Genomic DNA, 16,374 nt, shown 5'->3' with positions numbered 1-16,374 from the left:
TTTGTGGTTTGAGACAAATTCTTACACAAGACTGCCCAAAAGCACATGTAATACAAATGTGGCATTTACTATATATAAGAAGTATTCAAAATGTTTTACATTTACTAACTAATGGGCTTCCCTGGTGGCTCAGATGGTAAAGAATCTGCCTGGAATGCAGGAGACCTGATTTCAATCCCTGGGTTGGGAAGATCTGGAGAAGGGAATGGCAACCCACTCCAGTATTCTTGCCTGGAGAATCCCATGGACAGAGGAGCCTGATGGGCCATAGTCCATGGCATTGCCAAGAGTCAGACATGAGTAAGTGACTAACACACACATACACAATCTTCACAACAACCCTGAGAGGTATGCAGTACTACTGCCTCCCTTTTCCAGGTGGAGAAAGTTGTGCACGGAGATGTTAAGAAAGTAGCCCAAGGTTACCCAGCAAGGAAGACACAGAACTGGGATATGAATCCTTGTTCTTACCTACCAAACTAGAAATCACATTAAAATTGTAAATTCTATATGATAAAAAGACACCAGACAAATGTAGGATATGCCTAGGACTAGAGGATGTTTCCAGCACACACACATATATATATTAAAGAACACCTACAAATCAATTTTAAAAAAAACAACACACACATTGAAAAGTGGTCAAAGATAATAAGAGGCAGTTCACTGAAGAAGAATCCAGAAGGCCAATCAACAAATGAAAGATGTTAAATCTCATTATATATCAGGAAAACAAAAATTAGAACAACGAGGTACTCACTAGTGAACTTCATAGCAGATCTCACAGTCACTAGGTTGGCAAAAATTAAGCCTGATGGCACCACAGTGCAGAGACCCTAGAACTTCCATTCAAGTAGAAGTGTAAATTATTGTAGTCACTTTACAGAACAACTTTGTGGTACCTAAAAAGGTTACACATATGTGTCTCTTACTAAACTAGCAATTCTGCTTTTAGGCTAATATCCAAGAAAAATGCCCCTGTCCCCAGCCAGACATATATGTATCAGGATTTTGCTGCAGCCTTGTTTGAAATAGTAAAAAAATTAAAACCACCTCGAACACCATAACTAGGGAATTCACAAACTCTGGTGTGATCACACAGTAGAATACAAGCATTAATCTATTTCTAGTAAATCTAGAAATTCCAAACACAAAAATGAAACAAATTGCATAAATATAGATAAAACAGACCATTTACAAAAATTTTCAAACACAAAAACAACACTATATAGTCTTTGTGGTTGATTAACAGATCAAATGGTCATACAGTTATATAAACATGCATAGAAAGGACATATGTAGATTTTAGGGTAGTGAGTACTTTTGGTGAGGGCTGGGGAAGGGAAGGGAGAGTGGGCCTTGAACTGTACTATAGCTTTTAGCCTCTTACAAAGAGAGAGGGAATTCCTTGGTGGTCCAGTGGTTAAGACTTCATTTTCCAACGCAGCAAGTACAGGTTTGATCCTTGGTGGTCAGGGAGCTCAGCTCTCACATGCCTCATAGCCAAAAACCCAAAACATAAAGTGAAAGCAATATTGTCTCAGATTCAAAGAAGACTTTAAAAAGGAGAAAGAGAGCACTATACTAACTTTGTAAAATCAGTCTGTTGGGCTCAGGAGAGTATACCATATTATTTTCTGTGCATATGAAACATTTCCTAATTAAAAGTAGCTTGAAGATGTAACAGCCCCTTCTTACTGGAACACTAAAACTAAATTCTTCTGCTTTGCTTTCTTCTGTGAAGTTGGTCCAATTTGCCTTATCCAGCCTTCATTCCCACTATTCCCCAAACACAGCTACTCATATCAAGATAGTCTCATTTGTCTCAAATATTTCACATCAAATCCCATCTGTGCATCTCCAGGTACTGCCCACATCCTCCCCTACAATGTGCTGCCATTTAGGAAAAAGGAGGCCTTGCAAGTGAAGGTGGCACAGAAGTGAAGGCACCAGGCAGCCCTTTGTTGAATCTTTACTTGGCTATCACACTTGGGTAGACGTCCATGTGAAACCTGATACCACCTATCGTTTCCCTTAGGTATCCATATCCTAAACGCATATGCATGCACACGCACACACACACACACACACACAAATATACACTTTCATTTGTAACATGGAAGCACACTTAGATTTAACTATCCAACCTAAAACAAGTCTGACATTTATTACTACAAAGGTAAAAAACTGTCCAAACAAAAACTTATTTAAGTGACTCAATTTTCTGATAAATCCCCAAAATATTTTTTTAATTAAAAAATTGAGAATAACATAAATGTTTTCTTGTGTGTGCGACTGCAATTTCCAATACATTATAGCAAAAATCCTTCAAGTCCTTATAATTAACCGTTTGAATTAGAAATAACATCTAAAAGTTATGATATGCTTCTAATTAGATTTGATTATCAGTGTGTCTCTAACTTTCACTAAGAAGGAGCCTTTTAAAGATAATAAAGAAGCAATTTATTTCTGAGTAGTAGTAATTGCATGTTATGGTTGGTTTGTAATTTTGAAGAGAATGGGATTATGTAAAAGTCTACCGAATGAGTGATATAAAAATTATTGATTCCATAAAACTACTTCTAAGTGTATAATTAAAAAGCCTATTTGTCACTACAACCTGGTAGACAAAGGAATTGCAAGAATTTTTTGTTTAACAATAACAACAGTTTCCTTATGAGATCAATTGTAATAGAAAGTAAATTTAGACCTATGACAAATAGTTTCCTTCCTTTGGGAGACAGAAGGCTGATAAAAACAAATTACGGATCTGTTAACTTGTTGATAGTGATGTTTTTTTATGAGCAGGAAGCGTCAACCTTTCCTGTTTTCTCTTTAAAACAAAGAAAAGTGAATACACAAGGAAAGCTTTTAAGAGAGTACAAAAGCTAAAATGAAAGGCCACACCAAGGCAAGATTATAAAAGGGTCTAAAACTGGCATTGCTTTCTGAAGCAAATGCTTAAAAAAGGAGGTCATGGCAAAAGTTCTAGTGCACACATGGACAGATTTTGATGAAGGCGGGTGTCAGTGGCACAAAGTCATCTGGCTGGTGACCTTAACCAAGTCTGTTCATTTTACAGGTGAATAATCCAAGTAGCAAAACGACAGGCTTGGTGACAGAGGCAGAACTGGGGCAAACTTCCTGTCTGGTGCATTTTTTTTATCCCGGTAGGACTGTATCATAGTGCCTACTGGACACAGTGCCTATGTCATAGGTCATCACAGCAACACAGGTCACTTTTAACACTGAGATATAACGGCAAAGACAATATTATAATGCATAAGAAATTGTACGTCTTGCTTCACAGCCAGATCGATATGGGTTTAATTAGCATGTCCTTAACCCTAGCAGACCTGGTTGCACAGTTATAAACCAATAGTAAGGTCCTCACTCATACAGCTTTGCTGTTAATCAACTACCAAATCCCGGCTTACTGATTTCGTGCTTATTTTTCTTTAACCCAACCTGGAGAATTTGTCACATATGCTGACATTCATATACAAGTCCACAGTGCATTCGCTGCCTGGAGTAGGGGAGCAAAAATTTCTACCCAGGATAAAGAGTCCTTATCTCCGAGATCATTCTAGCAAATAAAATTGCTTAAAACTAGTAGATATGCATTTATGCACTTTTTTGGATTGATAACATACAATGCCACTCAGTAGAAATGTCATGCATAATGTTCTTCATAATCTAGTGTGAGTAGGTGTTGAGGCATTAAACCACTGAAACTGAAACTGTTGGTCTCTCACTCCTTACAATACCGTGGACCGTGGCCCACTAGGCTCCTCTGTCCATGGGATTCTCCAGACAAGAACACTGGAGTGGGTTGCCATTTCCTTCTAGAGCAAGCCTTTCAAATGATGAAGAAGTTGCTAGAACATTCTAGAATTAAGAAGATTCAGGCAAATTCCTGCTCAGAGGACAAAGGATCTCTGTAGGGGACATATGGGGTTTTTACAACCAGCACATATATTTCTTATAAAACTCTTAATCCTGGCGTCTCACTGGCCCTCTCCAGCCAATGCTAGTAGCAGTCATGGTTACTCATCCTCCTGCTCACAGTGGTTGGTCCATGGATTGGGCCCATAAACCAACATGGTTAACTAGTATGTCCCGTATGATAACACAGGGATATTGAAAGAGCAAAATAAGGACAATTAAAATTGATTCTGGCAATGGCTTGTCTTATACACGGAAAGTTCTGGCCTCAAAAAGAACCTATGCAGGGGCAAGCTGAGCTGAGAAGTGGACGGAAGGAGCAAGAGTTCTGACCTTTTTTGAGCCCCTTGATCCAGCCATACTTGATGATATAATCGCTGTATTTCCCAATTATATCCTTTTAGGAGTTTGTGCTATCTTGCAAACACATTAAGTTCATTTATAACTTATAGAGAATTCAACCTAACACAAGCTTCATCTTGCAAATGTTTATCGTAACTTTTTAATACTTCCAAACTTGCAGTGACTGTCTACCTTCCCTACTGTGACCATCTTCCCAACCTAAACTAACTCTAAATCCTTCACTTTGTCAATGGGCTTTAAAAAAAAAATATGAGTACTCCCTTTAAGCCTAAAGACCTCTCTGAAACTGGTTCCTTTTGGGACCAAACAAAAAGGGAATCAGAGAAATGAGCCAGAGAAATGTCCTAGGCCATCATCTCCTGCTCACACCCTCCCCAGGCCTGAACTCCAGCCTCAACTTTACTGCTGAGCAGGTCAGTGGTTGCCTGTAAATTGGGACCAAAGGTTATGCAACAGAAAAGAGGGATTACAAAGAAGGATAAGGAAATCTGGGGGGCTATGTGCAAAGTTTTGAATATGATGAAGGGTTGACAGGTCACGTATGTCACAACTTTATCTCATTTATACTTTAAATACATGCAGCTTATTGTATTCCATTAATACCTCAATAGAACTGCTCTCTCTCACTCACACACAGTTTTATAAGGAAAAGCATTTTACAGCATCATCCTTTTTCCAGCATGGAACAAAACCTTATACGGAAAGTTGCAAATGTAACTGGGTGACAAGGAAGAAAGTCACACACCAAGGATGGTAGGGCAGGATGACAGAGGAAGACTGGGACGTTGATAACATGCTTACAAGGTACACTGGTTCTAGACTACCTCCTTCTAGACATCTTGCTACATGAAGACAATAAAGCTTAATTATTATATGAAGCAGAGCAGCTGGGTTTCTGTTGGCTGCCTCTGGACTCTACTCCTAATATGGTGGTCTTCAAAGCTGATAAGATCAGGTCATTCCCATGCTAACTATTTTTTGTTTCCAAATCCCAGGCTAACTGGGGGCTTCCTCAGGGGCTCAGAGATAGAGAATCTGCCTGCAATGCAGGAGACACAGGAGATGAGGGTTCAATTCCTGGGCTGAGAAGATCCCCTGGAGTCAGGCATGGCAACCCACTCCAGTATTCTTGCCTGGAGAATCCCATGGACAGAGAAGTCTGGCGGGCTACAGTCCATGGGGTCACAAAGAGTCAGACACGACTGAAGCAACTAAGCACACACACCCAGACTAACAAATACAAGGGTGTGAAGGGTCTGGATGTCTAGAGGTAATTCACTAGCCACTTCTCCCCACGTCCAGCCATACTCTGCATTCTTCTAATGAGTGCTCTCCACTTTGAGTGCCATACAGGCATAGCACACGGTACCCTGATACTCCTAGCACCTGGCTAAGTGCCTGGTACAGGAGAGGTACGCAAAATATCCTGCTGTCCTAAAAGAGCTCATGATCTCGCTTATTATGCATTAGAGATGCTTACTGCCAAATCTAATCAATAGTTGGGAGGAAGAAATCCAGCTTAATGATCTTCTAGATTATTCTATCTCTATACAATCTATAAAAGAGCTTCATTCTTTCATCAAATATCCACCACACTGTAGAAACAAGAGAGTCCTGAATCATTTCTAGACCCCCTACATTTTTTTGAGCATCCAAACTCTATCAGGGTAAGTGAATTGCTCTGAGGATGAAAGAGAAATGTAGGACCTTTGAAAAAACTGGATGCAACTCTGTAGTTAAATTATTCAAAAATGTTCTGTCAGCACTAGAGCAAGAGAGAGGTCATGATGATATTGGAGGGTAAGAAACTTAAAGTGGTAATAAGATTTACAGGGACTATACCACCAAAATGCAACGTGGCATCCACAGATACATAGAAACTAAGGCCCCAGAACTCTCCCTCTCCATGCTCCAACAGTCAGAATGAGGAATTACACTTGACGCTGAATTCTCCCTCTGAACTTCTGCCTAATGTGGACAACTGAAGAACAATTTTGTGATGACTGAGCATGTATTTCTCTGATGCCAAACATCTGGACACAGATTTGAAGATTCTATTAAAAGTCTGCATATTGCAAAACGCTTAGCTAAATGTTAAGTATTTTGCAATATCCAGACACTTAGCGCTGAAGCCAAGACCTCAATTCTTCATTTCATTTTCATTCCTTAAATGACACAACGAAGGCTGACGTGTCTTTTGTCACGGTTTTCTTCTCTACGTTCTCCTTGGTGCCAAGCACACTGGTTTATACTTACAGGGCACAAAACGGATAGCATATATGTTATCTGCTGGGGAGAAATTATATAAATAGATTCAAAAGTAAGGGATCCTGACTTGCCATCTTCCAAGGATAACTAGTTTAAAGTAGCTCTCACAGCCACCCACAAAGTTTCCACCACAACTTACATCCTCCTTCTTCAGAACGGTTCTGGGAGACAAGAAGCAGAGTTATGGGCAAAACAGCCCTGCACTGACCCCTCCATTCAATATACTAGATGCCAACCATATGCTAAGGAGGTTCTAAGCATTCAGGAAGGCAGAAGTGATTGGGACATGGTCCTTATTGTTGAGGGGCATACAGCCTAACATGACAAAATAAAAGGGCAACTGCTTTTTTCAATGACTTCTTCATTGATCAACTTAAGAATCATGTCTGAGCAGCATCTGACACAGATGCTCAACTCTGCCTCTTTAAAACAGGGTGCACCTGCCTCAACCAGGTTTTCCTCCTACCTGACCAACCATTCCTTCTCAGGCTCCTTTGCTGGCTGCTCATCTCCCAAAACTGTTACTGTAACAGAGTCCTTGGTTCAATTCATGGATCACTACCCTTCTCTACCTCTCCTCCATAACTGGTTGATTTCATCCAGAAGCAATGCTAAATACTACTCTCTACAATTATGACTTGCTGAGTATAAACCTCCAGCTATTTCTCTCCCCTGAACTCCATCATTATTAATCTACCCGCTATCTGACATCTCCACCTGGGTATCTAATTGGCATCACATCCAATACTGAACCCCTTACTTGCCTTCCAAAGCCCATCCAACCACAGTCTACCCATTCCTGTTAATAGCAGATTCAGCCAGCCAGTTGCTTGACTGGCCTCTCTCTCACCCCAAGCTCATCCATCAGGAAATCATATTGGCACCGCCTTCAAAATCTGACTCTCTCTCTTACTTCCTTTGCTATCTTATTAGTCCAAACCTCCGTCATCTTTGCTTAAATTACTGCAATAGCCTCACATGTGGTTTCACAGCTTCCACATTTGTCATCTATAATCTGTTCTCGATTCAGGAGCCAGACAAACTTTTAAATGAAAACCAGGCCCAAAGCCACCCATGGCTCCCCATTTCCTGTGGTGTAAAAGCTCAAATCCTTCAATATGGGTCCAGAAACTCTGACTCAACTTTAACCACTCTACCTACCCCTTGCTCGCTCTGTCCCAGCCCTAGTAGACCCTTCTCTGTCTCTTGCATACGTGAGAAATATTCCTTCAGGATCTTTTTAAAGTCATTCCTTCAACCAACTTTTTCCAGGTGTCTGTTCATCTCCTTCAAGTTTCTGTTCCACGGGTGTCTTCCAGAGAAGGCAAATTCAGACCACCATATATAAAAATATGCTTTCATCCTCCTCTACCCACCACGCTCCCCCAAGTCCATGCTTCATCCTTCTCACTCTATTTTTCTCCATAGCACTTGTTTTTTCTTTTTAACCTTCTTTTCCCAGGTGGCGTTAGTGGTGAAGAACCCACTAAATGCAGAAGACATAAGAGATGGGGGTTTGATCCCTGGGTCAGGAAGATCCCCTGGAGGAGGGCATAGCAAGCCACTCCAGGATTCTTGCCTGGAGAATCCCATGGACAGAGGAGCCTGGTGAGCTACAGTCCATGGGTTTGCAAAGAGTCAGACATGACTGAGCAACTAACACTTTGACTTTGATGATGTGTAACATTTACTTCTTTGCTTATCACCTATCTTCCCCTTCAAATGTAAGATCCATGAAGGTAGGACATTTTGGTTTGTTTTGCTCACTGTTGCCAATGCTCAATTAATATTATTGGAATAAATAAAAGAAAAATTAGTTGGGTTTATCTAATAATATTTATACTAGATTAATAATAAACTGTATTAGACTAATAATGAGCCCTAGACAACTATGACTATAACATAATTTTACAGGAAGTTGATTTGTTCAGGGGAAATATGACAAGAAAAACCTCAGACATATAGATTTTGACCAACAATGGGAGAAGAAGAAAATAATATTTCAAGAAACAGATTCTATAGTAGACTGATAAAAGTAACTCATATTTATTATTTTTAACTATATTTTAATGCTAATTTTCATGTCTTAAAATATTTGCTTGTCTTCTAGATGTGCTTTTGATCAAGTTGCCATGTTTATGCAAGTTTTCATTAGGTATGTTTTACCTCTGGCGAATAGGGAGCAGCCAGTTCTGCAAATTCAATTCAAGAAGTTATTTACAGCATAAGCTCTCTGTTAAAAGCAAACAATGTCAGGAACTGCAGGATGCAATACAGAGAATGGTATGATCTCCGCCAACTACAGGTGGGAAAAAACAAACACAAATGATCTACAGTATGGAGCATTAGTGGCTCAACAGAAAGGACAAAGTGAAATAAAATCTTACAACACTAACTCTCAGCCCTCACTGTAATTTACAATTAGCTAGAAAGCTTTAAAACAGGGTTTTCTAACCAAAAAAATGACATGCCTCCTCCCTCGCTCTGAATCCTGATTGAATCAGTCTTGGGTAGCACTCAAGTGTTACAACTCCCAAGTGAAAATTTAAGGAACCAGTTCCCTCAGACTAAAGAAACAGGAGGCTTTGGGTAACTTTACAAAGACAGAGCAAGGTATGCTAGGTCAAGAGCAGAGGATCAGCAATGACAGGCAACAAAGCACGAAAGGTCTGGGGAAACCTCTGAGGCCGGAATACATGACGAGACGCACATGGTGAAAGATGCTGAACAACATGCTAAGGAATCTGGGTTATTCTCTAGGAGTTTCCATCCATTATCACAAGGAGGTTCGGTTTAATCATGGTTCAGTGACAAGAGAATATGGAGGATCAATTCAGATGAAACAGGATATGGAGGAAGGCGAACTAACCCTAGCCTGTCTTCACCAGTAATGCAAATGTGTTTGAGGTGACGATGGCCCACTTTTAAACTACCTAAAACTGTATGAAAATCAAACCACTGAGATGTTCAAAACTCACTTTTCAAAAGTAGGCTGAAGTACAACTATTCCCTAAATAAATTTTCTTTCTTTGTAAAAGCCTCTTAATTACCTTGTTAAACTTGGTGAAAGAAAATAACCTCATTTCAAATGAGAAAGGACATACATGGCACCTTTGGGTCACTCTATTTTAAAACCAAAAGTTGGGAAATTTCACAGACATATTTGGCACAAAGGCCAATTATAAATGCCAGCTCAACAGCATCATGTGAAAATTCTCGGTTCTGTAAATAGTGAATCATTTTAAATTCAAAATCCAAGTAAATATTCAGCAACCACTTACATATTTTAAATTCACTCAGTAGTTTGAACAAGTGCCGAGAAATAACATAAATCTAACTATATGTTGAAATATTAAATAAGAATAATTTGAAAAATAATGAGAATTTTGAAAAATAGCAAATACAGTAATTTGAAGGCAATTACAGTAAGTAGATTTTTTTCCTTTGGATGAAGTACTAGTGTGTTTTCATTTATTTTAGAGCACAGACTGAAAAAAATTATACTTTTCCGGCCCTCCAATGACCAGAATAGGACTCAAAATAATGTACAGGTAAGTCATTCCATCTTTATACTCACCATACCTCAGCCATTTTTTTTCTTACAACTGAAGGATTAGTATCACTATTTTGAGGGTAGGAACTCTGGCCTCTGTAGGCCTGCTTGAGTTAATATCAGCCTGTAAGTGTTAGAAACCCCAAAAGCTTGAAAATCTTTTCATTATAACATATAGATTTGTAATTCTGAAATTTAACTCCTCTAGGGAAAAATGAAAAATATCATCCACCAGTCAATAAATGAAAAACTCATGGAGACATTTGCCTGAAGTTAAATTCCAAGCAAGCTGTAAAGTTGAAATTCAAACTTAGGTTCTCTTCCTGAATCTAGTTCTTCTCTCCATAGACTGTCCAAATACATGTATTTTATCTGCTATGTTTTATCTATTTTAAGACAATTTCAATTTCAGAGACACTTAAAATGCAAATAAACATATATTTTACAACGGATGTAAACAGGTATGATTTTTGACTGAACAGAGGTTTTTTTCCCCAAAGCAACCCAAGGTATTAGAAAAAATATATATACATATATATTAATAGAAACAAACTTAGATTTTAGGAGAACAAATTTAGAAAAAGAAACAAAACTGAAACTTCTGAAATGACCCTTCTCATTTAAAGACTACAAGTTATTTTCTGTTCTTACATTCTTAATTAAAACTATTCATACACACACACACACACACACACACATTATAACTAGCAGTCCAATTCCTAGAAGTTTTTTCTTCTCTGCTTGAGAAGCAGGAGATATAAATCTTCAAAATGTTACATATTTTAAGATAACACTTACCTCATACTTCCTAAAATTCCCCATCAAAAAACTAGGAATAATTTTTAAAAGCTGCTTTTCACTTTTTTGCCAAAATATTTTCAATCAAAATTATTTTAAAATAAACTATTAAAAATAAAATAGACCATTTTTCTAAAGCAGTTTTCATTTTATCTATATTCTGAACAGTATCCGAAAGACCTGAGCTATCTCCACACTTCCCCAATTCAATCATACTTTCTCTATCCGACAAGGATCTCCCTTAGTCCTAAATTTTATGGCTCCTAAAGTTAGTCCTTCCTTTACATAGCATTCATTTTCCCACCTCATAAATCCTAACTAGATCTTGTCTTCACTGAGGAGGTACTTGCCTTTGTGTGTGTTTATTATTTCCTACAGTTCTCAGCAGAATACACACAATGGGGAAACGTTTATTGACTGAAGAAAACTCTTGAGATCATACGTAGAAAAGATAGTGAATGAAAAAGAGGATTGATAAGGCATGCTTATTTCAAAGCCATTTGGCTCACTGCTATATTCCCAAACTGAGAACAATGCCCTGCACACAGTAGACACTCAATAAGTATCTGGTGAGTGAAGAAACATTGCTTCTTCAAATGGAGAAAGTTCCAGAGCAAGTCACTCATATGATATCATGAAGGTACATGAAGAAATCATTGCTTCTGCCTTTCCTCCTGTATCTATAAACTTGATATTCACTCAGTTCAGTTCAGTCCCTCAGTCATGTCTGACTCTTTGCGACCCCATGAACTGCAGCATGCCAGGCCTCCCTGCCCATCACCAACTCCCGGAGTTCACTCACGCTCACGTCCATCGAGTCAGTGATGCCATCCAGCCATCTCATCCTCTGTCATCCCCTTCTCCTCCTGCCCCTAATCCCCAGCATCAGGGTCTTTTCAAATGAGTCAGCTCTTCACATCAGGTAGCCAAAGTATTGGAGTTTCAGCTTCAGCATCAGTCCTTCCAATGAACACCTAGGATCCAGAACTGATCTCCTTTAGAATGGACTGGTTGGATCTCCCTGCAGTCCAAGGGACTCTCAAGAGTCTTCTCCAACACCACAGTTCAAAAGCATCAATTCTTCGGCACTCGGCTTTCTTCACAGTCCAACTCTCACATCCATACATGACCACTGGAAAAACCATAGCCTCGACTAGACGGACCTTTGTTGGCAAAGTAATGTCTCTGCTTTTTAATATGCTGTCTTGGTTGGTCATAAGTTTCCTTCCAAGGAGTAAGCCTCTTTTAATTTCATGGCTGCAATCACCATCTGCAGTGATTTTGGAGCCCAAAAAAATAAAGTCTGACACTTTATTAGTATTCACTACACTAATGTAAAACTGTTCAGTACAAGCATGTGTGTAGATGCACTTAGTCGTAAATAGTAGTCGTAACTTTTGCCACCACATGGACTGCAGCCAGCCAGGCTCCTCTGTCCAAGGGATTTCCCAGGCAAGAATACTGAAGTGGGTTGGCATTCCCTTCTCCAGGGGATATCTTCCCGACCCAGGGATCGATCCTGCGTCTCTTGTGTCTCCTGCATTGGCAGGCAGATTCTTTACCACTGGAGCTACCTGGGATGTGCAGTACAAGGGATTCTATTAATTGAAACAACCAAACCATAAACAACAAAACTCAACCACACCTTTGGCTAGTGATCACAAATCCATGACAAGTTAGGAGGATGTTCCATCCAACCAATTTAATGACAGGCTTTTCAGACTGATCACCAGTTCTGCTCTAGTCTCAAAGCCATTAGCAGGCCACCTGCACATGTAAACTGCACTGGGCAAGTAAACAGGCTGCTGCTGCTAAGTCGCTACAGTCGTGTCCGACTCTCTGTGACCCCATAGATGGCAGCCCACCAGGCTCCCCCATCCCTGGGATTTTCCAGGCAAGAACACTGGAGTGGGTTGCCATTTCCTTCTCCAATGCATGAAAGTGAAAAGTGAAAGGGAAGTTGCTCAGTTGTGTCCCACTCTTAGCAACCCCATGGACTGCAGCCTACCAGGCTCCTCTGTCCATGGGATTTTCCAGGCAAGAGTACTGGAGTGGGTCGCCATTGCCTTCTCTGTAAATAGGCTGATTGAGTCCTAAGTTCCTGAAGAAAATACTTCAAGAAACAGAGTGATGACTCTCAAAGCAGGCTGTGGCCTTTACACTTGCCACTTTCATATTCAATGTAGGCTTCAACAGCACTTTTAGAAATAATCTCAGGTCTAATCCCACAACTTAGAGTTTATTCCAGAAGCAGTAATCCAGGTGGAACTGAAACCTCTAAGGGGTCCTCCTCTTTATGTCTTAAAAAGAAACGTCTCCCAAGTCTTCAGCCTTTACCCTGTACCCAACCACTTCACATGCCCCATCTTAAAATGATGAGGAGAGACCAGGAAAGATACAGAATCTAAATAATAGCAGCGGTACATTTTCAGCATCTATTTAAGACTTGGTTCAAGGTTAACCTTTCATTTGTTTCCAATTTAAATTGCCGAACTCATCTAAACTTGTTCACAGTTTATAAGCAGTAGACATTAATTCAAGAAATATCCTTTCTCTAAAAAGCCTTAGATTTAAAAAGCTAACCATTTGTACAGTCCTGTGAATTCCCAATTAATTATGTTTTACCATATAGCTATTAAAAAACAATAGAATGCCCTTTGAAGGTCAATGCACTTTGAAGGTTGGACAGATAACGAAAGTCTTACGGCTTCCCTCGTGGCTCAGTCTGTGAAGAATCCACCTGCAATGTGGGGGACCTGGGTTCGATCCCTGGGTTGGGAAGTTCCCCTGGAGGAGGGCACAGCAACCCACTGCAGTATTCTGGCCTAGAGAGGCCCCATGGAGACTGGCAGGCTGCGGTCCATGGGGTCGCAGAGTCAGACATGACTGAGAAACTAAGAACACACATAATAGTCTTAGCATGTTCCTTCAGAATCACCTTTCTCCTTGCTCTCCTGATACCACCGTAGACACAGCTAGAAATGACATATCTGGAAAGCAAGAGAACTAGATTTAATAACAATTTGCCTATGGCACATTAATCTATATAGACCGCTCAATCAACTACGTAGATATTCTATGTACGTAAGCAGATACTATAAGGTGAAATATCTGGTGAACAGGTGACTAAATCATGAGGGGGAGAGGGCAGAAGTCAGAGCATAAAGTGGGGAATATGAAGTTCTAAGCAGGCCATTCAGGCTAATAAAAGAAAATACCTGGAGAACCGGTCAGAATGTATTTACTTAATAAACAATCAAAGTGATAGGCATGCTTCAGGGAACACAAAGGTGAATTCTGATCTGAAATTTGACATGGACCTCCAATTACAAGGAGCTGAATCACCAGGTGTTCCAGAATTTTTCCTAAGTTTATCATTAGTGACATGTTGATTAAATTCCTACTAAGACACACAAACTAGCTGGAAAAACATAGTTTACACCATTTATGTTTCTTTAACATATGCTTCTTTATATCTTGTTTTCAAAGCTTTGCAATCACGTTCACATACACAGGAACAGTAATAGTCAAATGACCCAGCTCTCTCTCCTGTTGGTGACCACAAGGCAGTCTCCCCACTCTGAGGAGGTAACCTAAGCTTACACAGATGGCCTAGCTCTCAGCTAATGAAGAGGAGCTGGGTTTGTTTTCAGGGTGGGTGCTGCAAAAAACACCAGGTGTATTTATAGAAAGGAGCAAGACTATGATAGAGGCATGACGACACAAGTCGAAGTTTCTCTCACCTAGTAAAGAAGCCTGCAGAAAGATCTGGATCCCACAGCCCGGTTTCCACTCCTGACTCTCCAACTACCAACTCTGTAAACTTATTAAAGCCCTTTCTGGTCTATCACCTTATGTATAAAATTTACACAAGCCCCCTTGCCTCGGATGATTGTCAGAAAAAGGAACAAAATAGGGTATGTAACATCTGGGACGTGGGAGTTACTCGATAAATGGCAACCTCCTCTCCCATCCTCCTGTTCATCCAGAATTGCCCCTCAAAAATTACAAAGATACGGACGGCAGGGTTAAAACTAAAAAGCCCAAGCTGGTTGGCAGGGAAAGAACAATTTCGGTGGAGGCTCGCTTATTTACCGGAGGCTTTCGCTTAAAATGGAGTTAGAATATTGGTAACGGGGGACACATGGAAAAAGCATCAGGTATAAGCAGAACTACCCCCCTCCCCCCACACACCTCCCCCAAAGACATTCCTTTAAGTAAGCACGAAACAAACTTCGGAAGCTGCGGATATCCTGTGAACCTACTCGGTGGCCTCAATGAAAATCACAGGCACACGTAGGGCTGAACACGGCGTACACCATCCATAAGCCGCCTTGTCAGTTTCTGATCACGCTATTTTTGCAAAACTGTCTTCAAATCCGAGGCTGCTCTCTCGCCTCCAAATTCGCCCCAGAGGCGGCTGGGAGCCAAGAGCGAGTTGCGGAACGGATAATGAGGATGGCAAAGTGGAGATGTCTGGTCAAATGACTGAAAAACAAGGCGGTGGATGAGGGGGCGGGGTAGAGCAGTAGGGCAGGGACGCGCGGCCACCGAGCCAGAAAGACGGCGGCTTCACAAAGAAAGGAAGAGACTGCGACAGTCGCCGGCTCCTGGTCCCCGGCGGAGACCGATGGCGAAGCCGGGGGCGCAGAGCGTGGGAAGACGGGAAGAGGGGGCCGGAGGAAGTGGCCACGGAGCACCCGAGCAGGTGCAAAGCCCCCAGGCGAAAAGAAACGGGCTCGGGATACTCACTGTGTAGAGCAGGTTGAGCGCGCACAGGCAGTTCTTGGAACACGCGAAGCCCCCGCAAACCATCTTGAAGCCTGTGTTTCCAACTGCAGGTAAAATCTGGCTCCGGCGGAGCCTCCAGACAGCCTCTTTGTCCTTGCCTTCAGGGCCTAGCCAAGGCGAGGCCGCAGCCGGGCTGCGAGTGTGGAGCCCAAGGCTTGGGCTGGGGCTGGGGCTGCAGTGCGCGGCGCGCCCGCGGCTGCTCCAACCCGCTCTGGAACCTGCGGCCGCAGCATTGGGAGCCTGAGCCCGAGCCCCGCCCAGCAGCCCCCTTCCGCCGCCTCGCCCTACGCCCTGATTGGCCGCCGGCGGGGAACAAAGGTAGAAATATGCAAATAAATGCGCTCAGCTAGCTGGGATCCAGGAGGGGAGGGGCGGGGCGGCCCCTGGGAGAGTTGGGCAGGGGCGGAGGCCGTGGGGGAGGGTGCCGGAGGCCAGAGTGTGACAGCGACCTCGCCTGGGTTCCTGGGGAGCAGGTGAGGAGGAGAGGGCGGGGCTCCGCGGAGATCCACGCTGGCAGGGAGGAAGATGACAGCACCTCCCGGCTCTTGGCCCCAGTGGGTGACGTGGCACCATTTTGAATGAGACTTTAAAATTAAGCACCTGGCCTTGTTTGAATGAAGAAAGAAAGGACGGAATGAAGCAATAAATGAATAAAT

At 41.6% G+C, this 16,374-nt stretch overlaps 1 protein-coding gene across 1 annotated transcript in view; it reads right to left on the bottom strand.

Moving 5' to 3' along the window:
• Positions 1-16,129, bottom strand: part of TSPAN13 (tetraspanin 13) — a 37,675-nt gene extending 21,546 nt beyond the window's left edge. Inside the window, exon 1 of the mRNA XM_069587599.1 lies at positions 15,680-16,129. Within this exon, the coding sequence (XP_069443700.1) occupies positions 15,680-15,742 (63 nt within the window). The 5' untranslated portion in view covers positions 15,743-16,129. The remainder of the gene's footprint in view (positions 1-15,679) is intronic.
• Between the last annotated feature and the right edge of the window lie 245 nt (positions 16,130-16,374).

Source organism: Ovis canadensis, chromosome 4 (assembly GCF_042477335.2).
Source record: "Ovis canadensis isolate MfBH-ARS-UI-01 breed Bighorn chromosome 4, ARS-UI_OviCan_v2, whole genome shotgun sequence".
Lineage (NCBI taxonomy): Eukaryota > Metazoa > Chordata > Mammalia > Artiodactyla > Bovidae > Ovis > Ovis canadensis.
The sequence above is the reverse complement of the archived record's forward strand: the minus strand, read 5'-3'. Positions and strand labels throughout refer to the sequence as shown.